This window comes from Megascapheus bottae, chromosome 6 (assembly GCF_031878675.1).
Source record: "Megascapheus bottae isolate mThoBot1 chromosome 6, mThoBot2.hap1, whole genome shotgun sequence".
NCBI lineage: Eukaryota > Metazoa > Chordata > Mammalia > Rodentia > Geomyidae > Megascapheus > Megascapheus bottae.
The window spans coordinates 13,680,052-13,707,407 of record NC_143514.1 but is presented as its reverse complement, the minus strand read 5'-3'; the positions used below and the strand labels follow the sequence as shown (position 1 = coordinate 13,707,407).

General features: G+C 37.1%; 1 protein-coding gene across 3 annotated transcripts in view; it reads right to left on the bottom strand.

Moving 5' to 3' along the window:
- The window catches only part of LOC150061399 (uncharacterized), a 342,050-nt gene that overhangs the window by 14,360 nt on the left and 300,334 nt on the right, over window positions 1–27,356 (bottom strand). For 2 of the 3 annotated variants that reach the window (XR_016535820.1, XM_090333681.1), the window contains exon 1: window positions 14,724–15,020. The exons of the other annotated variant lie outside the window; for it this stretch is intronic. Coding sequence is in view for 1 of the 2 variants with exons in the window: in XM_090333681.1 (XP_090189807.1) it covers window positions 14,724–14,765 (42 nt within the window). In the remaining variant the exon portion in view is untranslated. Of the gene's footprint in view, window positions 1–14,723; window positions 15,021–27,356 lie in introns of those variants that run through there. 3 annotated transcript variants of the gene reach the window in all.

Sequence of the window (27,356 nt, the reverse complement as noted above, 5' to 3'; positions counted from 1 at the left end):
ATAGTCCTAGCCAAGGATCACAATAGCTCAGTAGCTATATACATATGACCATATAAGAGGAGGCTAAGAGAAATGATCTTCAAGATATGGAAATAAGAGGGTTTTGGGGGGGAGAGTTTGTTTGTTTTTGGTTTTTATTTTTAATGCTTGTAAGAATTCATTTCTTTTGTCTTTTTTCCCTTTGGTTTATCCTTTGTTGTCACTTTTTTCTTTTTTGGTACTCCATGTCTTGTGTACACATTTATCCAAAGGGGAACAGTAAAATAGTGAGGCAAAGTACAATGGGTGAACCAATGTAGCCGCAGCACTCACAGTACACTGTTTGAAATGAACTTTACGGCTTAGGCAGGGGATCGAGGAGAGAAAGCAGAAGAAAATGAGGGGGGAGTTAACAATGTTTGACAAGAAATGTACACATTGTCTTACTAGGTAACTGTAGCCCCTCTGACATCACACTTACAATAAAACTAAATTTAAAAAGTAATCATAGATAGTTGTAAGATATGCTATTAGAATAAATCATACAGACCTATAATCTATGTCACATCTTTTGAAGAAAAACGTATCCACAAACCTTTAAGCATGATTAATTTACATGTTTGTTATATTCTAGACAGGGGACTATTTTGTCTTGAAGTAGTGTGATAGAAAACAATTGATTCTGAAAAATGATTCTGAGAATGGTAATTGATAATTGGTTGAAGAAAAAGATCCATGATTCTACATTTAAGAACAGATCAATGAATAATACATTCTGTTTTAGGAAAAATTCGTCTAGGGAATACTCCAGCACATTGTACAGATTATTATTAGAAAATATTTTCTCTTTCTATTATCTTAACATGCTACTTTTATCATTCTTAGTATAAGTAGTTGTATCAAGGGTTTGAATTCAATGTGTCAGTTTGTGAGTAAATGCATCTTGATCACTGTCACCTCTTTCATAATTCATCCCAATCTCTGCCTGATGGCTCATACTTGTAATCCTAACTACTCAGTAGGCTCCTATCTGATGATCATGATTTGAAGATATCCATGCCAGAAAAGTTCTTAAGATTCTTATATCCAGTTAACCAGCAAAATGATGGAAGTGGAGGTGTAATTCAAGTGGTAGAGCACCAGCCTTGAGTGTAAAAGCTAAGGGAAAGCACAAGGCCCTAAATTCAAGTACCCCATACAAAAGTAGGGTATGTATACACTTGCATATGCTACATACCTATTATAATACTTGGAAGAGTACAGAAGAAATAAAAAAAAGAATTCATTAACAAGAGGAAATCCTAGCATTGTAGAACTATTTCATTTTGGGTTTTTTTTTTGACAACTTCAAAAAAATAAGCTTGGATGCTACAATGCTATACTTCCTCAGCAGCAGTACAAGGAAGAGTTTTAGTTTTCTTCTTTCCCTTTCTTCTTTCTTTCTTTCTTTCTTTCTTTCTTTCTTTCTTTCTTTCTTTCTTCCTTCCTTCCTTCCTTCCTTCCTTCCTTCCTTCCTTCCTTCCTTCCTTCCTTCCTTTCTTCCTTCCTTTCTTTCTTTCTTTCTTTCTTTCTTTCTTTCTTTCTTTCTTTCTTTCTTTCTTTCTTTCTTTCTTTCTTTCTTTCTTTCTTGTTGGTTATGTGGCTTGAACTCGACCTGGGCATTGTTCCTGAGCTCTTCAGATCACGATTACTGCCCTATCCCGGAGCCACAGTGCCACTTCCGGTTTTCTAGAGGTTAATTGGACATAAGAGTCTCTAGAACTTTAATGCCCAGGCTGGCTTTGAACTGTGATGCTCAGATCTCAGCCTCCTGAGTAGCTAGAATTATAGGCATGAGCCACCATGCCTGGCTAATTATTTCTAATTTATAGATTTGCAGTTATAATTAACTAGGATCATCTATATGAGTTCTAGTACACTGTAACCATTCAACCGATGGGCTAGTATTAGGTAATGTATTTATCAAGAGCTGAGTATCAGTGGTTCATGCCCCTAGGTACTTAGGAGGCTGAGATTTGAGGATCACAGTTCACAGCCAGCCCAAAAGGGGAAGTTTATGAAATTCCGATTGCCAATAGACTAAAAACAAAAGAAACAAACAAAAAACTAGAATTGAAGCTGTGGCTCCAGTGTAGAGTACTAGCATTGAGCAATAGAAGCTCAGAGGCAGTGCCAGGCTTTGTATTCAAGCCTCAGGACTGGAACAAATTAGGAGGGGGTAAGGGGAGGGAAATGGGGACAAAAACAGGAGGAGTATCAATGTGTGAGAAGCAATGCACCTACTATCTAGCAACTGTAAGTATAACCCCTCTATACATTACAATTAAAATATGACAAAAAAGAAATAAAGATAAAGGGAGAAGTAGAAGAACAGATAACTTTTTTCAAATAAATTCGGAAATATTATTTGTTTTTACACAAAAATATTCACTTCCTTCAATTTTAATCTTACAAATAAACTGGTACATATTAACTACTAATTATATCTTACACTTCCACATCAATTGGTATTTTTCAAATTTCTTTTGTGAGCATTAGTTCATTCAAATGTCACCCAGTCCATGTGAAATAATCATGGTAGATATTATTACCTATATTTATGGATAAGGTCACTGAGCCTCAAAGAAAATTGTATTAATTATATAGTTTGTGTACAAAGGGACCAGAACTTTATACTAGCTTTTTTCAGCCTTAGATCAACAGCAAAGTATAATCCTGCAAGGGATATGAGGAGAGGCATTCCCTTATGAGTGGAAGGAATAATTCCCTCATACAAATTCCTTCTAAGAGCCTCATCTGTCCCACAGTTTAATACTGTAGCTTTGAATTTCAAAATCAGTCTGCAGTGGAATACATGAACTATATTATGCTAATTTCAAAAAGCACCTGGGATTCTGCTTCAGAATTTATGATCTCACATAAATCTGAATCTTGTCAGCAAGCTGGTAACTGGAGCTTATCGGAGAAGGGAAAGAAAAATGCTATCAAGATTTATATCATAATATTTCTGCAATTGTATATCAGGAGCACTACATGTATTTACTAAATATTTACTGACTATCTATTTTAAGCAATCAAAGCACAGTCATATTTACTGGGAATTTTTGGTTAAATGTTAAAGATAAGATAATGAGACACAGAGCAGTATTTCAAAAAGTTACCAAGTAGTCAGGGAAAAGGATCATAGAGAGAAATTATTACAATGGTGTTTCCACTATCCATCATGGTTTTCCATATGAAGCTCTTCTTTCAGCTACCAGTGTCTCTTCTGGACTGAGAGCTTTTGATATTATCTGTACTTACAGGATAGTAAAGATAATAAAGAGATGTGTGTTTCAGGAAAAGAACGTGAGTGAGAGAAGGCTCTGAGATGGAGGCCATGTGTCTTTAGGGAAGGAGGGAAAGGAAGGTCTGTGTTGAAGATGGGGAAAGCAATTGTCTAATAGGTAAGACCTAAGGGAGTGTCCAATTTTCCATGTCTATCCAGTATGAGGAAAGCCCAGTTTGAAGAGAATAAGCTCAAACTTAGAGAAATAGTCTTTGTAGAAGTGTCAGATGATAACTCACTGGAAATACAGCTCTCCAACTCCAAAATTAAAGGTGGTTAAATCATTCTTGAGTAAATGGTGGTTAATATGATTTCCCAAGAAAGAGAAAATTATTTCTAGTAGAGATATAGTCCTTGTCCAAAAAGAAAATCCCCATTTTATTTGACATCATCAATAATATGGCTAGAGCTTGAAAAAGAATCTTATATTGTACCAGGAAATAGAAATTTTTGAAGTGGCATCATGAAAATCTTGGATTCTTTTCATATACTAAAATTGGAGCAAAGGTGACATATTTCATCATTATTGTAAAGGATAGAGAATTTGAAGTTTAAAAGAGCCACCTTCACTTGGGAGAAGCCCCTTGAAAGAATCATAACTGAAAATGGGTCCTTTTCTATTTTTCCTTCAAAATATTAAAGGACAAAGGAAGAGAGTTTTTCTATCATTGTGCTTCCGGATCTTTAGAGGCTTTAAAAATCTGTCTATGTCATTTTTTCTCCCTTTATAATAATACTCATCAAAAACATGTCTTACAACAAATTAACATCATTCTCAAAGCTTCACTTAGAGGCATTCAACTTCAGTAGCTTTGCTCATAATTGTTGGTGGAGACAATTTCCCTGATTATTTTATGAGTGTTTTAAAACTTTGCCAGAAGGATACAAATAAAAGAGAATCTGTAATATTCATTCTCATATTTTAAAGCAAAGCTGTGAAAATGTCATTGTAAGAACAACACAACAAGAAAACAATTAAAAACATGTAGCTTTACATTAACTGGTCTAAATGCATCAGGCTTAAAACTACGCCTGCTTAAAGCATGTTAATATACCATGCTGTATCTATTTGGGCATGATCCCAAAGAGTATTTAATCTACATCTCCATATATTATTTTTTAAAAAAAGATCTTAAATGAGTCAACAGAAATGCTTCAATGTATTTTTGTAATTTGGCCTTTTTAAGTCTGAGTCACATGAATATTCTGAATTTTATGTCCTGAAAAAGTCCAAAGATAAATTAAAGAAAGTACACATTATCTGGGGATAGGTGTCTTTTCTCAAGAAATATTTCAAGGTCCAGTGGTTAGCTCCACAAGTCATGACATTTTGTTTCATATATATAGATGATTATATGACTGTACATACATCCAAAAAATGGAAGAAAAAACTCAAAGAAGAAAAGTGATGGGACAGCCTCTAGTGGCTCAAACCTGTTATCCTAGCTACTCATCTGAGGATGGCAGTTCAAAGCCAGCCAAGAAAAGAAAGTCCATGGGACTCAATCAGAAACCCACTACCAGGAAACCAGAAATGGTAGATCAATAACCTTGAGCATCAAAGTGCAGGATAATGCCCAGGCCCTGAATTTAAGCCCTAAAATCAACAAAAAATAAAGAAAAGAGAACCACACATTAAGATTATTTTGTCATTACTTGAGTATGGTTAGTTCCCTCCCAAATTCTTGTCAGAATTTGATTCTTAATGGGATTCAGTTGAATAACAGTAGAACCTTTCAAGTGATTAAACCTTTAAGAGTGATTGATGTTGCTTTGAGATTTGAGTTCATTCTTACAGAAAAGAATGTCAGAAAAACCTCTAAAATTCCTTCTGTTTGCTCAGAAAATGGCAGAATGGCAAAGAAACACATGAAGAAATGCTCATTATCCCTGGCCATAAAGGAAGTACAAATCAAAACAATAAGTGCAATTCCATCTAGTTAGATCGCCAACATGGTGAATTTAAATGACAGTGAATGTCGATAGGTATGTGGGTAAAAAGGAACCCTATTGCATTGTTGGTGGGAACGTGAATTAGGGGACCCACTGGTTTAGCAGTGCAGAGGTTCCTCAAAACCCAAAGAAAGATCTGCCTTACAACCCAGCAATGCCACTCCTTGGCATCTATCTTAGATATCAATAGCCAGGATACTGTAAGGATATTTGCACATCCATGTTCATTGCACATCCATGGTCTTTCCACAATTGCCAAGTTGTGAAAACAGCCCAGAAGCCCTGCAATAGATGAATGGATAAAAAATGTGGTATCTGTACACAATGGAATTTTACACAGCTATTAGAAATAGCAATATTATGTCATTTGCAAGAAAATGGGAGGACCTACATTTGTAATAATTAGTACAAACCTTGGACTCTCCTAGCAGAGGATTACAATAGCTCAAAACCAAGATATGTAAGGCCATATAGGATGAGGCTAAATGAAAGGACCTCAGGATATGTGAACAAGGACCATATAATGTGTGATTGTTGTTCTTAATGTACTATGTTATTTCTCATTTCTTTTGTTCCTGGTTATTCTCATTGTTACAGTATCTTACATTGCTATCTATATATTATATGCATGATTATTTATTTGAAATTGGAAAGGGAAGGAGGGAAAAACAAGATGAGGGGAGAGGGCGGGGGGAGGAAAATGAAGACAAAATCATGAGAAGGGGTATCAATGTGTGTGAAGTAATGCTCCTTCTGTCTGGTGAATAAAACCGTAACCCTTCTATTAATTACAATAAAAATATGCAATTTAAGCATAAAAAAAGAAAATGGGAGGATCTAGAATAAATCATGTTAAATGAGGTTAGCCAACCTCTGAGAGACAAATGCTGCATGCTTTCTCTCATACGAGGAAGCTAGACCTAAAGTACACTGTGACAGGATAAATTATACTGTACTCTAGGCATTCACACCCTGTGACAGTAAAGGATGATATTCTTAGGAGTGGGACACAAAGGTTCCATTCCTACATGCATCTGGCATATTACAAAATAATATGTATTGAAATGAACTGTAACAAATGAAACAGCAATATTTTTTCTTTGTTGCTGCTTTCATTTTATTTTCTTTTGGTCTTGTTTATCCATTTATATGCCTTTGGGAATGTAAGGGGAAGTATAGAAATGGCCCGGCAAAGGTGAACAAAGGCAGCAGTGGTACTCACTAGACACTATGTTGAAAATGTGCTCTACAATTTGTACATGGGGACAGGCAGAAAAAATCAAGAGAGAGGGAGGGAAGGGTGACATTGTCCCAAAAGAAATGGGCTCTTTGTCTGATTTATGTAACTGTAAAAACTATGTACATCACCTTTATAAGTAATAAAACTTTTAATTCTTTATGATTCAAAAACTCCAGTCAGTAGGAAAAAAATGTAAGAACCTTTCGAATCATTTTGATATATTGATTGCTGGTTCAAAGTCAGTTATCTTCAGAGATATGCTTTAATGCAAATCTATCTACAGAAAACATGGGATGATTTATTTATTTATTTATTTATTTATTTAAAGGCTAATCCGGATTCCTTTTTTTTACAATGTTGTATTTAGTTTATTCAATTTCCAACCACCACTATTATCTTTTTCTTTTCTTAAAAAAATTATATTGTAATGTGGGGTTACAGTTATATTTGTCAGATAGTAGGTGCATTACTCCCCACACAGTGATACTCATTCTCATGTTTTTGTCCCCAATTCCCTCCCACAACTCCCTCCCAATAATCTAACTTGGTCCCTTTCTAACGAATAATATCAAACAGAATCACCATTATAGCCTTTTAAAAGCTAATTCATTTTGTGATTTCTGTCCCTTGCTTATTTAATCGTTCTCTCCAGTTAAAGTTACTAAAGCAGAATTTTTGAATACATTAAAAATTTTGAAGAGAATTACTTAAAAAACATGCTCAAGGTAATTTCTCCCTCTTAATTTTCTTTCCTTTCCTTTCTTCCTTCCTCCTTCCCTCCCTTCCTACCTTCCTCCCTCCCTCTCTCCCTCCCTCCCTTCCTCCCTCCCTCCCTCCTTTCCTTCTTTCCTTCCTTCCTTCCTTCCTTCCTTCTTTCCTTCCTCCCTCCCTATTCTTATCCTCTTCTTTCTTTCTTCCTCTCTCTTTCTTTCTCCCTTTCTATTTTTCTCTTTCTTTCTCCCTTTATCTCTTTCCTTCTTTCTTTCTTTCTTTCTATCTTTCTTTCTTTCTTTCTCCATTTCTCTTTGTTCCTCTCTTTCCTCCTTTCTTTCTTTCTTTCCTCCTTTCTTTCTTTCCTCCTTTCTTTCTTTCTTTCTTTCTTTTTTTTCATATATTTTATTGTAATTAATAGAAGGGTTACATGATATTTGCCAGATAGATGGTTCATTAAATCCCCTACATTGATACCCTTTCACGTGTCTTGGTCCCTATTTCCCTCCCCCCACCACCACCCCTCATCTTCTATTCCCCCGTTCCCTATCCAATTTCAAATAACCAAATACAAATATAACCAATATATCAGGTAACAAAGTGAGATACTGTAACAATATGAGATAACCAAGGGACAGCAAAAGAGATGAGAGATAACATAGTACCTTAAGAAGAACAATCATTCATTATATGGCTTATGTTTCTATATCCTAGAGATCCTTTCATTTAGCGTCCTACTATATGGCCTTTTTTATCAAGGTTTTGCTCTATTGCAAATCTCTGCTAGGAGAGCCCAAGGTTTCTGCTGATTATGACAAATGAGGGAAACCATTGAGCCTAAGTTCCTTTGAGTCTGGCTTACTTCACTTAATATGATTTTTTCTAAGTCTTTCCATTTCCTAACAAATGGGGCGATGTCATTCTTTCTGACAGCCACATAGAATTCCATTGTGTACAAATACCACATCTTGTTGATCCACTCATCAACTGAGGGAAATCTAAGTTGGTTCCATATCTTTGCTATGGTAAATAGTGCTGCAATGAATATCATTGTGCTAATGGATTTAGTATGTCCTTGTTTCTGGATGATTGGGTAAATACCAAGTAGTGGAATTGCTGGGTCATAGGGGAGATCTATGTTTAGCCTTTTCAAGCACTGCCATACTGCTTTCCATAGTGGTTGAATGAGTTTGCACTCCCACCAACAGTGTAGTAGAGATTCTTCCTGGCTACATCCTCTCTAGCATCTGTTGTTATTAGTTTTCTTGATCCTGGCCATTCTAACTGGAGTGAGGTGGAATCTTAGATTTGTTTTGATTTGCATTTCTTTTATGACCAGAGATGTTGAGCATTTCTTCATGTGTCTATAGGCCATTCTTATTTCTTCTTCAGAAAAGACTCTCTTTAAGTCTTTGGCCCATCTTTTAATGGGATGGTTGTTACTTTGGAGATTAGTTTTGGAGTGATTCAATTTTTTGAGCTCTTGATATATTTTAGATATGAGGCCTTTGTCTGTTGTTTGGTTGGTGAAGATCTTCTCCCATTCTGTAGGCTTCCTAATTAATTTACTAGCTATATCCTTTACTATACAAAAGCTCTGCAGTTTAATGCATTCCCACTTATCCAGCCTTTCTCTGATTTGTTGTGATTCTTGGTCCTTATTAAGAAAGTTTCGACCTGTGCTAAGGAGGTCTAGTGTATCTCCTATTCCTTCTTGTAAAGTTTTCAGAGTGTCGGCTTTTACCTCCAGGTCTTTGATCCATTTGGAGTTAATTCTAGTACAGGGTGACAAAGAAGAATCCAACTTTAGTTTTCTGCATGTGCTTAACCACTTCTGCCAGCACCACTTGTTGAAGAGGCTGTCTTTCTTCCATTCTATTTTTTTGGCTCCCTTGTCAAAGATTAGGTGGCCATAGGTCTGTGGTTTAATATCTGGGTCCTCAGTTCTATTCCATTGGTCTTCAGGCCTGTTCTTGTGCCAGTACCAAGCTGTTTTTATAATTATAGCTCTTTAATAGTCTAAAGTTTGGTATTTAAATTCCTCCTGCACTGTTCTTTCTGCTAAGAAGTGTTTTTGCTATACAGGGTCTTTTATTATTCCATATGAAATTTTGGATTGCCTCTTCTATTTTTTTAAAGAATGCCATTGGGATATTGATGGGTATGGCGTTGAATTTGTAGATAGCCCTTGGCAATATTGTCATTTTCTCGATATTGATTCTTCCAATCCAGGAGCATGGGAGATTTTTCCATTTCCTCAGGTCTGCTTTACTTTCCTTTTTCAAGATTTTAAAGTTTTCATCAAAAAAGTCCTTTACTTTCTTAGTTAAGGTAATTCCTAGGTACTTTATTTTCTTTGAGGCTATTACAAAAGGGGTTGCATTCCTTACTGTTGCCTCATTCCTCTCACTGTTGGCGTAGAGGAAGGCAGTTGATTTTTGAGGGTTAATTTTATACCCTGCTACCCTTCCAAAGTTTTGAATCAGCTCAAAGAGCTTGGGAGTAGAGTCTATAGGATTCTTTAAATATAGGATCATGTCATCAGCAAAGAGGGATAGTTTTACTTCCTCTTTCCCTATTAGGATCCATCCCCTTTATGCTTGCTTCTTGCCTTATTGCACTGGCTAGAAATTCTAATACTATGTTAAAGAGGAGTGGAGAGAGTGGGCATCTTTGTCTCGTTCCTTATTTTAGAGGGAATGGCTTTAGCTCTTCCCCATTAAGTATAATACTAGCTGTGGGTTTGTCATAAACAGCCTTTATTATATTGAGGAATGTTCCATGGATTCCTAGTTTCTCCAGAGCTTTTAACATAAAGGGGTGTTGGATCTTGTCAAATGCCTTTTCTGCATCTATTGAGACAATCATGTGATTTTTGTCCCTGCTCCTGTTGATGTGTTTAATTATATTAATTGATTTTCGTATGTTGAACCAGATTTGCCTCCCTGTGATGAAACCTGTTTGACCATAGTGTATAGTTTTTTTGATGAGTTGTTGAAGACAGTTGGCCAGTATTTTGTTGAGAAGTTTTGCATCAATACTCATCAAAGAAATGGGTCTATAGTTCTCTTTCTTTGATGAATCTCTGTCTGGTGTGGGGATGAGGGTTATACTGGCTTCATAGAATGAGTTTGGTAAAGAACCTTCATTTTCAATTTTGTTGAAGAGCTTGAGGAGTATTGGTGTGATCTCTGCTTTGAAGACCTTATAGAATTCAGCTGTGAATCCATCTGGCCCTGGGCTTTTCTTAGGTGGGAGTTCTCTTATTGCCATTTCTATTTCAGTGCTTGAAATAGGCCTGTTTAGTTGGGTTAGTTCTTCTTGGTTCAGTGTGGGTATGTTAATATTGGCTAGGAATTCATCCATTTCTTCTAGATTCTCAAATTTGTTGGTGTAAAGTTTTGAGAAGTATTCCCTCATGATACTCTGGATCTTGGTAATTTCTGTAGTGATATTACCATTTTTGTCTGTGATTTTGTTTATTTCTGTATGCTCCCCTTTTTTTGGTAAGATTTGCTAAGGGCTTGTCAATTTGTTAATTCTTTCAAAGAACCAACTCCTTGTTTTGTTGATTCTTTCTATAGTTTTTTTGGATTCCAATTCATTTAATTCTGCTTTGATTTTAATAATTGGCTTCCTTCTAGTGGGATTAAGGTTGGTTTGTTGCTCTTTTTCCAGGAGCTTAAGGTGACACATTAAATTGTTGGTTTGCAACTTTTTAAATTTGTTGTTGTTGGCACTCAGAGCTATAAATTTTCCTCTGAGTACTGCCTTTGCCGTGTCCCAAAGGAACTGGTATTTTGTGTGCTCCTTTTTGTTAAATTTCACAAACTGTTGGATTTCTGTTCTGATCTCTTCAATGACCCATTGGTGATTCAACAATGTGTTGTGCAGTCTCTATGCATTACAGGGTTTTCATTGGAGGAGATGTGTGTTCAGTTCCAATTTGATGCCCTTGTGGTCTGAGAAAGTGCAGGGAATAATTTCAGTGTTTCTGAGTCTGTCCAGGTTTGTTTTATGGCCTAAAATGTGGTCTATTTTGGAAAATGTTCCATGTGCTGCTGAGAAAAACGTATATTGTGTTGTTGCTGGGTGGAATAATCTGCAGATGTCTGTTAGATCTAGTTGGTCTATGTAGTTGTTCAATTCTAAGGTTTCTCTGTTGAATTTTTGCCTTGTTGATCTGTCCAAAGGTGAGAGTGGTGTGTTAAAGTCACCAACAATCACTGTGTTTCGATCTATGTATTGTTTCAGTGAATGGAATGTTTGCTTGATGAAGTTCGGAGCTCCGGGATTCGGTGTGTAGATATTTAGGATGGTCATTTCCTCCTGGAGGATAGATCCCTTTAGTAGTATGTAGTAACCTTCTTTGTCTTTTCTCACTAATTTTAGTTTGAAGTCTATTTTATCTGGTATGAGGATGGCAACTCCAGCCTGTTTATGGGTCCGTTAGCTTCATAGAGTTTATTCCAACCTCTCATTTTGAAATGGTTTTTGTTTTTTTGGATAAGATGTGTCTCCTGAAGACAGCTGAACGATGGATCTTGTTTTTTGACCCAACTAGATAATCTATGTCATTTAATTGGAGAGTTAAGTCCATTGATACTGAGAGTCAGGATTGAGAAATATTTATTAGTTCCTGCCATTTTTACAAGCTTTCTTTTTTCTTTTTTTTTTTTTTTTTTTTTTTTTTGCCCGTCCTGGGCTTGAGCTCAGGGCCTGAGCACTGTCCTTCGGTTTTCTCAAGGCTAGAGCTCTACCAGTTGAGCCTCAGCATCACTTCCAGCTTTTTTTTATGTATGTGGTACCGATGAATCGAACCTGGGTATTCATGCATGCTAGACAAGCACTTTAACTGCTAGGCCAAACTCCCGGCCCTTTACAAGCTTTCATTAGGGCCTGTGTCTTGATAGTTTTTGTGGTACTTAGATGTTATGAGTTTTAGGTGCCATGTCTTTCTCTGTATTACATTTGTGTTGGTTTTCTATGTGTAGAACATCTTGGAGAATTTTCTGTAATGTTGGTTTTGTTGCTACCTAATGTTGAAGCTTTTCCTTGGAATGGAATGTTTTTATTGTTCCCTCAGTTATGAATGAGAGCTTAGCTGCGTATAGTATTCTTGGTTGGTAGTTATTTGACTTCAGAGCATGGCATATTTCGTTCCAATCTCTTCTTGCTTGCATGGTCTCTGCTGAGAAATCTGGGGTTATTTTGATTGGTTTGCCTTTATAGGTGATTGTTTTCTTCTTCCTGCTGCTTTTAAGATCCTATCTTTGGTCTCTATTGATCCAGTTCGGATTATAATGTGGCGGTGGGATGTCCTTTTCTGGCCAGGTCTGTTTGGGGTTCTAAAAGCTTCTTGTATCTGGATGGGCCTGCCCTTCTGGATATTTGGGAAGTTCTCTGAGATGATTCCCTGAAGTATATTTCCAATACCATTGACCTCTTTCTCTAGACCCTCCTCAATACCAATTAGCCTTAAATTAGGCTTCCTAATTGTATCTTGGTCCTCCATTAGCATTTTCTCATATTCCCTAGATTTGAATTGACTCATTTTCTGTTCTTTTTCTATAACAACTAAATTATCTTCAACCCCGGAAATTCTCTCTTCTGCATTGTCTACCCTGTTATCAAAGCTTCTACTTTATTCTTCATCTCCGTTGCTTCTAATTGCTCATTTTTCATGTCTTTCATCTCTTGTTTAAATCATGTATGAATTTCTTTAGCTCCTTGATTTCCATTTGAGTGGTTAGCTCAACAGCTTTATTCTCTTTGGACATTTGTTGGAATTCAGTCACCTTTTTGTTTGTGGATTCTATGAATTCGTCCATTTTTCTTTGAAAAACCTTTATTATGGCCTCCTTTATGCTTCCCCTTTTTCACATATCACCTTGTTTATGATTTCCTCTTGTTTAGCTGTGGCTTCCTCCCTTATCTCTTTCTTTATGTTTTCACATTTTTCATTAATGATGTTTATCAATTGCATTTGTATAGCACTTGGAAGGCTCTACTCTAGATTTGCCCCGACTGCTCCATTGCCTGTTTATGTTGGGTGGGAGATGTCATTCCTTGATTTGACAATTTTCTTGAGTTTCTTGTTCTGCCCATTTGAGGATGGGAGCAAGAATAATACTAAACAAGATTATAATTTTTCAGATATAACCAACCTAGACCTTTTTAGTTGGCTGACAATAGATATTAACTCTTTTAGATTGGTAATAACACTCTTTCTTTTTGTACACTTACATACAAATCTAATACAATCACAGATGACCAATTTATGACCAAAATAATAAGCCCCTCAATCCAATCTCTATTGTATTTAAGTCCCTCTGGACCTAGAGTATAATTGAACACCTAGATACACAGCATTGCTCAACAACCATCAAATGTAGATCCATGCATTATAAGAGTTGAAGGATGAACAGAGGACCAGAGATAGAAAAATAATAATATGAAAGATGACAAGGGAGGTAGGAAAAGAATAATACAGGAGTGTAAGAATATTATAGTAATGAAGAAAGGGTATCATGTAAGGATAACTGACCTAAGGTGATAGACAGAGAGTATTTGTGTAGAAAGTTTAGAGGAACTTAGATAAAACTTATCAAAATAAGAATATATAGAGAAAAGAGAGAGGTTGATATAGGAGATTTCAATGATACCAATTTAAGAAAGAAAAAAAGAAAAAAGAAACAAAACAGCAACAAAATAAAAGAAAACAAAACACACACACATACACACACACAAACAAAAACAAAAAAGAAAAGAAAAGGTGCAGGGAGATTCCTCACTGTTCTGAGTTCTTACCCAAGAGATACTAGGGTTGAGAACCAGCAGTTTAAAAAGCAGGTGACTGTATCAATATGGATATCGTTTTTATTCAAACTGTACCCAGAGCTGTCACTGTGTTTCTAGGAACGACCACAGTGACAGCAGGATTGAAGAGAGGAGAAAAAAAAGAAAAAAATTTTTAAAAAAAGGAATGAATCATAACATTAGAAAAAATGGTGTGGGTTAAATGGCAAAGAGAAAAATAAGAACATTAGAAATGCAAATGTAATGGGATAAAAAAAATTAAAGGGTATTCTTCAGTTTTGGTTTTTTTTGGTGGGGGCAGGATAGGAAACTTGTGTCTCCACTAAATTTAGGATCTATACACTTCACAAAGCCTTTTTCTCTTGTGATTTGGCTTTGCGGTTTTTCGGATGAGATTGCTTGTTTGGTAAAACAAAGCTGAGAGATCCACGGGCTGCTTTGTTTATCAGGTCTGTGGTGGGCACAGGGGATGGACTTCAGCAGCGCTGGGGCTGGATTTCTGGCTAAGGGATCTCTGGGAATTCTTTTGCCACTTAGAAAGATGGCGCTGTCAGCAATACCTCTCAGGCTCCAATTGCTTTGGCCTGGGTCCTTGCCAGCAGTCAAGATGGTGCTGCTCTCAGCTGGTGAGGGAGGGGCTCCCTCCCAATGCTGCTCCCTGAGCAGAAGTGGAAACTTCTTAGAGGTACTCACAAATTGCTGGATTCTCCGGTTCCATGAAGCTGGCAGGTCCATGCACGGCTGGGTGTGGGCTCTGGGCTCGTGCAGGCTCTGTGTGGCTCTGTCTGCAGCCGGCGGGTCTGTGCTGCTGTGGAGTGCTTTCTCTGCTCTGTTTCAGAAGAGCCTTTGTCTCCCTGGCCGCTCCATGGCAGAGCTCCACGCTCTCTTTTTGCGCTGGTATTCTTCCTTTTTTTCCTCTCTGCATGAATTCTCTGTGGTCCTAAAGCTTACTTAGGATTAGTTTCTGGTAGAGGACTGTCTCCTGCACTGCCAGTATGTCTCACCCTGAACTGCGCCATCTTCTGCCAATCTCCTCCAGATTCTTCTTTCTACAGTGATTTTGTCAGTAATTCTTGAGAATAAATTTTAGTTACAAATGTTACTTTTTACTGAAAGGCTATTCTTGTATAACTGTGAAAATACATAATACCATAATAGAGTTGTCCTGTTTTGTTTCCAGCCATACCCATTCTTCAAATGCCCATCATCTGATTTTGAATTTCCAGCCTCCCAAACTGTAAACTAGAGAGATTTGTTGCTTGGCAACTTTACCATTCTTAGGTATTATGCTATCACAAAAGAAAATACATTCCTTGAGCTTTGTATGCGTGATGTCAAGAAAGACCTTGCCAGAGATCTTCCTGAACTTTTTGCTAGAAATCTTTCTAAATTTATTATAATAGATGAAATCTCAGAATCCTTCAAATGCCAAAGGAATTTTTCTTCAAGGGAAAATTGAGTCACGATCAAAGTTCACATGGAAGATGAAAAGCTACTTGATAACAATTGTCAATTATTGTCAACATAATAGCATGCTTAGAATTAGATCTTTCAAAGATCAGCCACAGTTATCAGCAGTCCCAGTCAAAGTAATAACTACCTAGTACTGATAACTTAATATCTCTGTGGCATTATTCAAAACACTAAATGTGTATTTACTATTGCATATGAGAAACATCACATTAGATATATTTAACATACTTTAGAATTGAAAGACAATGTACAATAAAAATCCTCCAAACAACAACAAAAATTCTCTCTAGATCTTCCAGTTGATTATTAAAGGAGTAACCCAGTAAGTAGAGTATTTTTGTTTTTTTTTTTATGAAATAAAGGAAATTCTCCATTACAAATTTGTAGCCAGATACCTTTAAATACTCCCAAAACAAAACATTTAGAAATTATCTGTGAAATATAGAAACATAATTTTTAAAGATATAACTGAATTCACAAGCAACTTAAGACATCCCAGAGGCAAAATAAAATGGGACTAGAAATGGGAGTTGTGAGCCTAGTCCAAAGCTATTGCTAATAATCAAAGATGATTTACTGATCTCAGGTAAATACTCTGATCTTTTTATGCCAGTCACAAGACAAGCAGTAAGATCTAGAGTTTCACACAAGGCACAATATTAGAAATGAGCTCCTTATATAAAGACAGATGCCTCAGAGGTCCATAACATCAATAAAACTGTGTGGAAAATATACCATTGGCAAAGGGGATAAATATGAAAACCATACTTTCATGTGAAATCTTGATGCAACAATAAATTTCCTCTGGAAGAATCTTTAAGTCACATCTATAATGGCAGTTCTAATTCATCCTATCTTGACACAGTAGAAAACACTAACAACTAAAATCAACTTGGGGCGTGTGTGTGTGTGTGTGTGTGTGTGTGTGTGTGTGTGTGTGTATACTAAGGATTGGACTCAGGGCTTCATACTCTCCTTGTCTTTTTAGCTCAAGGTTGATGCTCTTCCACTCAAATTACATCTCCACTTCTAGCTTTTGTTTTCTGGTTAATTGGAGACAAGAATCTCTTGGATTTATCTGCCAGAGTTTAAAGATTTAATACTCTTGGATAGCTAGTATCACATGTGTGAGTCACCAGCCCTTGACGATTTTATGTGTGTGTGTATGTGGGGGGGGGGGTGTTACTCGGATGGGAATTCAGAGCCATTTGCACTTGATATGCATGTTATTTATCCTATACTTCAGACCAGAACCTTGACTTCTTCACCGATAACAAAATGTTAAGGAGACCTAAAGTAAGGTAATGTAAAACCTTGACTTCTCCAGGCATTTCCTGCAATAATGTTTCAACTTAGCTCCTACTGTTTATTGGCCTGATTCAGAGAAGTTGCTCTAAGCAGGCAATGGGTCACCAAAGTAAGTGGGCTTACTGAGTAGAGTCTCACCTTGAACTTCAGTGGACATAGTAAGAAACTTCCCTGTTTACATCAGCAAACTGTCTAAAGGATATTATACCCAGAGAAAGAGTCCAATGGTGTAAACCCTGTGAACACATAATGAACATTTAACAAAATGAATACCAAGAAACTTAAACATGTTTTGAGAAGGGGAGATGGAAAAAGTGGGAACACATGAATAAAGGGAGGAAGGGTGAGAAAATGTAATCATTATAGTCAATATATATTCCATAAAAATTAAACTAGGTAACTTGAGGGGAAATGGAGGATGGGGAAAGATGCAAGCGACATTAATTAAGATGCATTGCGTTCATAATCTGGTTATGGAAGTGAAAGTCTTTGTACAACTTCATTAAAAGAAATAATAATAATACAAAGAAGCAATATATGTGTGTCTAACCATATAAAATAATAATATTGAAATGAACCTAGTAGTCATTGGCTTTTTCTTTGTTACCGTTTTTGTTTTCTTTCCTTTTGTCTTGTTTGTCTTTCTTTGGGAGGGTAAGGAGGAACACAGAAATGGAAGACAAAGAATGAACAAATGTAACAGTGGAACTCACTTTACACTATGTTGAAAATAAACTCTACAACTGTGAAGGAAAAATGAAGTGAGAGAGAAAGGATGACATTGTCCAAAAGAAAATGAACTCTTTATCTGACTTATGTAACTATAACCCTTCTATATGACACCTCTATAATAACAATAAAATTTTATACACCTATATTTTAAATTTTTTAAAAAGAAGGATGTAATAATAATATAAAAAGAAACTACAAGCAGGACTGCAGAAAGTGATAAATGTGGATGAATATGATAGATATAGTTTATTTAAATCTATGAGAATAGTAAAACTTTAGCTTGGTGAAACTGTTTTAATAAGGAAGAGTGGAATAAGGAAGAATGAGAGTGTGAGATTGATATATTTGTACATGCATGCAAATGGAATAATGAACCACCACATTCAACTAATGTGTGCTAATAACAAGAAACTGTTTTGTCTTATACTCTTTCTGAATTTGACATGGACATATGAAGAAACTTTCCTCAGCAGTAGAGATTGACAATTGTCCCCAAATATCTATTCCCCCAGTCAATCATCTGAATATTTAGATAAGCAGGTAGCCTCTTATTTCCTAGCCTACCTCATACCTGGATATGACCATGTAATGAAGGACAGGGCTTCAGTAAAACAAACTATTCAGGACATTTCCTTTTCCCTATCTTTGCTTTTCTTCTCTTGTCTTTGTCTTTTATGTGATGATGCTAGTCACTTCATGATGTACCTGTATATAAAACCATCTCATATGCATTAAGTATACATACACTATTTTCATTTTTCAATAAAAGTAAAATAGAAGAAAATTCCTGAATATTAAAATCCTGCTGTGTGCTTTTCTATCTCTGACCTCAACTCTGTCTCTTTATCTCACTTTCTCCCTCTTATGATCAAAGGCCTAGTGTAAGGCCTGCTAGAACTGAGTTACACACCCTTAGTTCTTTATTCATGTGATCTGCACTTTTTACTTTCATCTTTGTAAATTTATTTTCCACATCTAGTAAAAAGGATGGTTAAAGATTTGTGTCCTACTTTACATATCCACCTTATTTTTAATTGTAAGTAAAATAATTTGACTTCTTAGAGCATTCCAGAGATTGTAGCTATAAGCACATGGAGGCCCAAATATGTTTTCACAATATTTTGTGATATAAAAAACATCTCAATCATAAGTGCAAAAATGTGAGGTCAACAAAACTTAACAACACATCCAACACCCATGAAGCTTGTTAGTGGTCTTGCCCACAGAGCTAGAATTTATCTTCTTAAACTTCCTGCAGACTCCAGTAAGGCTTTGGAATACAGCACCAGGAACAGATGAAGTAGAACAGATAAAGGGCGTAAAGGAGAAATAAAACAAAGATATAAAATATAAGAGGAATTCATATCATCCATATCTCTATGTGATAATCCATCCTATTCTGTGATCCCGCATTCATTTCCAGCAGAATTTCACAACTACAGCCTCAGGAAGTCATTGTATATGTATGAAAACAAGCTTATATTCAAAAAGACCTTTCATTGGGCTTTTCCTGGCAGGCAAGTAATGAGCCGCCACACCTGATTCCATGAATCAAAACAAGCCTTATCTTTGCAACATTAATATGGAAGAAGACTTCAGAGGCCAACAAAATGATTGAGCTGCAATAATGAAAAATAAGATGGCAAGTTGTTCAAGAAACTTCAAAGTGGGATTTTTCTCAGGAGAACAAGTTATTGGAATCACTTTTTCTTAGCAAGACATCATGTCTAATGGAAAGCGAAAACTTACACCACCTGATCTAAGTCCCAATATGCAGAGCGAGTATAAGTTATAAGGATTAGAGATTAGGAAAATTATCACTGTTGCAGCAGTCTATCATATGGAAATGCAGCACCAGAGGCTTAGCCCATATTTTGGTAATTGAATCAACAAAAGTAAATTGATTAGATATGAACTGAAGATAAATATTACAGAAAAGAAAATGACTGTTTTCATGTGACAATTTAGGAACATAATTTTTTCTTGTTTTAATATCTCTAATTATCATCTGGATTTGCAAAGGAGAATAACCATACTTTGATAAAATAACTAATTTTTTTCAGTAAGAAATAAGAACAAAAAAATGAAATACCTCAATCCAGGTATATGGACATTTTCAAATATTTAATTATGTTTGAGAATAAGCTTTTAATAATTTCAATTTAAGAAAAATAGTACCAAATGGTGAATTTAAAGATTTAGCAACAAATAGTTCCTTCGTTTATATAACAATCACTATTTCTTATGTATATTTCTAATTAGGAAACTATCATTACACATAATAAAGAAAGAAATCACAAGCTGAATACAATGGCTCACACCTGTAATCCTATATACTCAGGAGAGTGAGTGGGGAGAATCAAACTTTAAGGCCAACTCAGGTAAATATTAAGTCCACAAACTTCATCTTAACAGATAAATTTGAACATGGAGTTCACACTCCTGCTTCTACAGGAAGCAGTCTGGGACAAAAGGCGAGATCTTATTTCAAAAATTAACAGAGCAAAACTGGCTGAAAATGTGGCTCAAGTGATAAAGCATCTGTCTTGCAAGTCTAAAGCCCTGAGTTCAAACCCTAGTACAGAGAGGAAAAAGGAGAAAAAGGTGATGAACACTACAGACAAAAGTCAAAATAAAAGAGAGCAGGAGAAAGTCCACTTCATTTTTCCAACAATTGGTCTTCGAGCCCATTAACAGATCTGGTGAATACCAGAGGGAAGGGTGGCCCAGATACAGCCACTATACCATAGACCTGTCCATGAACAGTTCCTTCAGCTTCCTCCAGTGCTGAGTGGATTCGGCTAATTGTATTTCTAGGCAAAGCTCCTTTTCTAGATCTTGGTGTCTCAGATTCCCACACTTGTCTGAGGCTAACTTCCTCTAGTAAATTTCTATTCCCATGAGATTCTAATAACCCTGCTTCCCCATTAGATCCCTCTCTCCCTCCCTCCCTCCCTCCCTCTCCCTCCCTCCCTCTCTCCCTCCCTCCTCTCTCTCTCTCTCTCTCTCTCTCTCTCTCTCTCTCTCTCTCTCTCTCTCTCTCTCTCTCTCTCTCTCTGTGATACACACACACACACACACACACACACACACACACACACCATTCACAGTACCACTAGTGTGTTCTTTCCAAAGACAAATTGTGCTATATCCTCACCTACTAAAAGAGGCTAAATGGTAGCCCATCTCCTTTAAGATAAACACTTGTATTGAAAAATAGCCTACCAGACCTTTATGATCCAATCCTACCTACCCAAATAGGCTTTTATTTCTTGTCCCAAAAGGCAGCAGATTTCTGTCATTCCCTCAAATACTCTTATTTCTAGTCATCAAATAACCTTTTCCTTTCCCAGAGAAATTCTCTCATTTTTGATCTCATAAGTTCCTCATTCTTCAAAAAAATCTCCAAATGAAAGATTACACTTTCTTTTTCAGCCATATGGACCCACAGAATTCTGTGATTTTCGTCCATACCTTCTTTAAGGAAATATCTAATCTGATAATATATCCATTCCACCACCAGTTCTCTTCAAGTCAACAATTACCATGTTTTCTCTTTCACCATTGTATTCCCAGAGCCAACATTGCTGTGATCATAAATACTTCATCAGCATTCTAGAATGAACAGATGGATTGAATGAATAAGTCAGATTGACATTAGTTACTTATCCCTGTGGAAAAATACCACAAGCTGAGAGGATTAGAATAATAAACATTTATTATTTCATAGCTTACTTGGGTCTCTCTCACACATAGCTCTCATTAATGAGTCAGCAAAGCCACCTTCTCATCAGAAAGCCTGACCAGGAAGGACATCCTTCTGAAATCACGTGGTTGCTGGCAAGATTTCATTTCTGATGGGTGACTGAGAGCTTGAAAGCCGCTATTGCTTTATAGCAACTGGGCAAGGGCTAATTTCAGCTCCTTCCAACATGTAACTTGCTTTATCAAAGCCAGTAAAGGAGAGTCTTTTTTCCAAGACACAAGCCAGGATCTTTTTAAGCCTAACAAAATAAGTGACATCTGGGTAACACTGAGGTACGTATGGTGTAAGTTAGAAGCAGGTTATTTGATAGAAGGGAAATACTCAAAGCCATGAATTCTAGAAGATGATGATTATTTAGGGCCTAAATTGTGGCCTGCCTGCCATTACAGATGAGTGTCAAATTGTGCTGGAACCTCTTGACATCCCTGGCAGTCAAATGCATGCTATTTTAGTGATTCAGGTCAGCTTACAAATTCAATGACTCTTTATTGAGGTTGCATCATACAGCCCATTGATTCATCTTGTCTAAACTTACTAAAATACTTGAGAGGTAAAGGTAATAAGATACTTTCAGAAATAATTTAGCCAAGATTGGTGGCATTTTAATATTAAATGTCTAGTTTAGAAAATCTACAGTACATAGGAAAGCTTAAAGAATCAGTGAGTGAAATGGTTTGCAACAGTTGTCTAATGGTCATCCACTGAACATACAAATTCTAGGTCAGCTCTAGATCTAAATAAATTTTTTTCTTGGCTGAATACTGAAATGTCCCCACATGTGTTCTAATCATAGATGGGAAACCAAGCTTATCTTCAGGAAGCCAGGTAATAACCTGGAACTGACGGGATTAGATTACTGATTAGAAATAATAGGATGCTATTGATTAGAAACAATAAGAGGATATAGCACAAGTTTATTCTATTCCAACACCTACATGGTATAGGAAAGAGGTACAGTAAGTTTAATGACTAACTAAATTAAACCTCAGGTCATTGATCTATTTGCTCATTTTTTTAATTGAAGGTTTACTTCACTTATATTCATACTACTAGAAATTATAATAGAAGCCGAAGCTACAACAAATAAGTAAACCTCTCATTTTGAAAATACAATTTATCCAGACCGATTAAGAATCAGGGCTAGATGAATACGAGTACAGAACACTTACACTATAAGTCTAAATGCTTGAGTTGGATATCCAGTACTAAAAGGAAAATTGTATTGACTGAGAAGGCCTCCTATATCAAGGAACACTCGTATTCAGGTATATGTTTAAGCCACAGTGCTTGCCTGTAATCCCAGCACTCAGAAGACTGAGATTTGAGGATCATGGTTCAAAGCTTGACTGAGCACAAATTCAGTGAGTTTCTGTCCCAAATTAACCACCAAAAAGCCAGAAGTAGAGGTATGGTTCAAGTGATAGAGCACCAGACTGGAGTGAGGAAAAAAAAGTGAAACTGAGAGGCCTTCAGTCTAAGCCCCAGTAGCAGCATGAAAAAAAATAAAAATAGATAAAATGCAATCATAAAATCCAATGCATAACCTACTAAATTAAGACATTGAAGAGATAGAGTAGCAAGGGATGGGGAAGAGCAAGGAAAGAGGTTACATTGACCAAGAGGCCTTATAGTCATAAACTGCTTTATTGAATGGAAAATCATTTGTTCAACTACTTACAGATAATAACTGATATGTATATATATTAGTTTTTTATTAAAGAATTTATTAACATTGATTTTTTACATCGTATTTCAAATGACATGTTAAACAAGTATTCAAGAAGGGAATCTCTATATGCAATTACTGACACTTAGATTTTAAAACATAATTAAAATTAGGCTGAGGGTTTGTATGTCATATATACATATTAATCTACGTAATAAAGCATTATATCTATAGAGTCATAAACTTGTATGTCTATGTAGCTGTGTTTATATTACAATACCAGATCCATGGCATTGGGTACAAAAATATTGAGTCCTCACTCTTGTGCTGTTTGGATCTAATAGCCACATACTAAGGATACCACATGTGTTTTGTTCATTTCATCTTGACCTGTATCACACAATATGATTTGCTCTAGATTCATCCACTTCCCTGTAAATGCCATTATTTTATCTTGTCTGTTGGCTATGTAGAATTTCATTGTATATATATAGATATCACATTTTCTGCATCCATTCATCTGCAGTAGGGCATCTGGATTGTTTCCATCGCCTGGCTATTGTGAATAGTGCAGAGATGAACATAGCTGAGCAGGTGTCCTTATCATATCTTGGGTTATGATGTTCAGGATAGATGCCGAGGAGTGGTATGGCAGGATTGTAGGGAAGGTCAATTTTCACTTCTTTAAGAAATCTCCACACTTATTTCCAGAGTGGCTGTACGTGCTTAAAATCCCACCAGCAGTGCAGTAGGGTTCCTTTTTCTCCACAACCCTGCCAGCATCTGTCATTGTCTGAGTTCAAAATCTTAGCCATTCTTGTTGGGGTAAGGTGGTATCTTAGGGTTGTTTTTATTTGCATTTCTTTTATGACCATGGATGATGAGCGTTTTCTCATATGCTTTTCTGCCATTTTAACCTCTTCTTCTGATAAGTCTCTCTTTAGTTCCCTTGCCCATTTAGTGATTGGTTTGTTGGGCTGGAGGGGGATTAGTTTCTTGAGTTCCCTGTAGATACTGGATATTAAGATACTGGATATATATATTTGTCTGATGTATTATTGTTAAATATCTTTTCCCAGTTTGGTTGGCTGTCTCTCTACTTTAGTGAATATGCTTTTATCTGTGCAGAAATTTTTTATTTTTAGGTAGTCCCATTTATCGAGTCTCTCCAATCTGTTATGACCCTGGGATTCTGTTCAGGAATTTTTTGCCTGTTTCTATGAGTTCCAGTGTCTCTCCAACTTTATCGTGTAGGAGTTTCAAGGTTTCTGCTCTGACATTGAGGTCTTTGGTCCACTTTGAGTTAATGCTTGTACATGGTGAAAGCCTAGGTTCAATTTTTAGTTTTCGGCGTGTAGCTGCCCAGTTTTGCCTACACCAATAATTGAATAGGCTGTGATTGTTCCACTGTATATCTTTGGCTCCTTTGTCAAATACTAGTTGACTATAGGTCTGTGGTTCTGTTTTTGGATCTTCTATTTGTTTCATTGATCTTCTGGTCTATTTTTGTGCCAATACCATGCTGTTTTTGTTATTATGGCTCTATAGTAGAGTTTGAAGTCTGGTATTGTAATACCACCTGCATTGCTCTTTTTGCCTAGAATTGTTTTGGCTATTCTACGTCTTTTCTTGTTATTTGGATTGTATTTTCTATTTCAGAAAAGAATGTCTTTGGGAATTACATTGAATTTGAATATCAGTTTTGGCAGTACGGCCATTTTCACTATATTGGTTCTACCTAGCATGAGCATGGGATGTCTTTCCATTTCCTGGTGTCCTCTTTAATTTCTTTCATTAGGCATTCATAGTTTTCATTAAATAATTCCTTTACATCTTTGGTTAAGTTAATTCCTAAGTATTTTATTCTTTTGGGGCTATTGCAAATGGGATCATTTTCTTGATTTGGCCTTCTGTTTGTATTGTTGGCATACAAGAAGGCTACTGACTTTTGCAGGTTAATTTTGTATCCTGCCATTTTGCTAAAGTGGTTTATTAATTCCAGGAGTTTGGGAGTGGAGTTTACTGGGTTGTTCAAGTATAGAATCATGTCTTCTTTTTTCCCCTATGTGGATCCCTTTTATGTCCTTCTCTTGCCTTATTGCTCTGGCTAAGGGTTCCAGAATTATATTGAAGAGAAGTGGAAATAGTGGGCATCCCTGTCTAGTTTCTGATTTTAAGGTAAATGGTTCTAGTATTTCTCCATTTAGTATAATACTGGCTGTAGGTTTTTCTTATAGGGCTTTAATTATTTTAAGGAATGTACCTCTTATTCCTATTTTTTCTAGTGCTTTCAACATGAATGGATGCTGTATTTTGTCAAATGCCTTCTCCGCATCCAGAGAAATTATATGATTCTTATCCTTAGCTGTATTGATGTGATGTATTACATTGATTGATTTGTGAATGTTAAACCAGCCTTGCATCTGTGGGATGAAGCCTACTTGATTGTAGTGTATAATTTTAAAATTTTGTTTCTGGATTCTGTTGGCTAGTATTTTATTGAGGAGTTTTGCACCTGTGTTCATTAGAGAGATAGGTCTATAGTCATGTCTGCGATCATCTCCTTGAACAATGTCATGTTTCCTGTTTCTTCAGGTGTCATTTCTTTGGATGGTGACATCTCTCTTGTCCCTTCACTCTTGTTTCCTTTTGGGCTTTGTGTGGTACTTTGATTATTCATATATGTCCTAAAGTCAATGTACTTTCCAAGGCATCAAAGACTGTTGTTGTAGGTTCGCTCTGTGGTCAGTAGGTGGCAGTCTTTACTTGTTTTGGGGCTGGTGGTTCTGGGAATCTGTGTATACGTGGTTCTCAGCCAAATTAGTTTAGCTGCTGACTGGTCAGAGATTGTAGCTTTAACAGGTGTGGCCGCCTGTTTCCGGAGGCTGTGTGCTGCTGCACAGCTATCTCTCAGCCCAACCTGTGGCTCCACAGTGGGCTGTAGGTCTCAGCTAGCCCAGGGGGATGGCTAGTTTGTCTACCCTGTTCCCAGGGGAGGAGCCCAACCGAGGATGTTGACTCCGAGGGCGGAGCCACACCTTTCTGGCTCTCCTAGTGTGAGCTTGGCCCCTGCTGATCTGCCCTTCAGGTCTCTGCTGTGTTTCAGCTGCTTTGGCAGAGAGTCTTTCTGTGACTCAGTGGGGGCCCTTTGGTGTTGTCTTGCTGGAGTCTCCCAGCAGGAGGGTGTCCCACTTAGGTTTGGGTCAGTCAGATGCTGGCTCCCAGACTCCTGCACACCCCTACCCACTGTTGGAGGGCAGGGTCTCAGCGCCCCTCAGTCTCCAGGTTCAGTGGCCTGGAAGAGGAGGCTATTGGGCAGGTGGGAGCAGGGACACCTCTGCCCCCTTTGGTGAGGTGCTGGATCTTAGCACCTACCTGCCTGTCAGTCTCCAGTAAATGTCCTGGGGGAGGGGGCTGCTGGGGAAATGGACAGGATTCTGAATTCCTTGCCCCCCTGCACTTGCCAGTCTTTCTTGGGCAGGGTGGGAGGGGTCTGGGTTAAGTTCTGTAGCTCGCCACCAACTCTGCTTTCCTGAGGGGTTTTGGGGAACCCGTTGGACTACTTACTCATCAGGGTTTGGCTGTGAGCTGGTTCGTGGTGTTGGAGGGTCGTTCAATTCCCCCTCTAGGCTCTGCCACCATCTGTGCTGCCTGTACAAGGTCTGTGTGGTTCCTGTGTATAGATTCTACCTCTTGCTGGTGTTGCTGGAGGTCAGGGCTTCCTGGCCCTGGCGCCCTCTGTCATGGCTTTCGAGGCTTGGAGCCAGAGGCGAGGTGTGGGGGAGGGGTCCTCGCATTTCAGATATGTTGGATATAAGCTGTATCTGGATTTCTTTTCGGGTTTGTATACTTCCCCATTGCTTCTAGAATTTGTAGCTGTGGATTTCTTAAGATAGTTGACTCATGGGATTCCCTGATTCTCTCTTTTTGTGGGAGAGAGCTAGGCTGGGTCCCTATTGTTTCAGCACCATCTTCCTTCCACTGCTATATATATTTTTAAAATCAGACAACTGCAATAACCTTAGTGAATCTTTTCTACATCTACAGAGCAGGAGAACATGAAGTCAGAATGTGGAGTATAGGAAGACAGAATAACCTCTTTCTTATTGAAATGTGCCATATTTGACCCAGGTATGCTCTGTAATCCATGAGGAGTCATCCTAAATTTACCAGGGCTACCACACTTACTAAAATTACAAATTGAGTCACAAAAGCATTATTTGACTATTTCCTTACTGTGCTTTCTCAATTAAAATCATCTGATGGTAAGTAGAAAATGTTTTAAATATGTTTATAGCCAGGGGTGGTAGAATATACCTTTAATCCCAGCATAGGAGGCAAAGGTAAGAAAATATTGTATTTGAGTTGAGCCTGGGCAAAT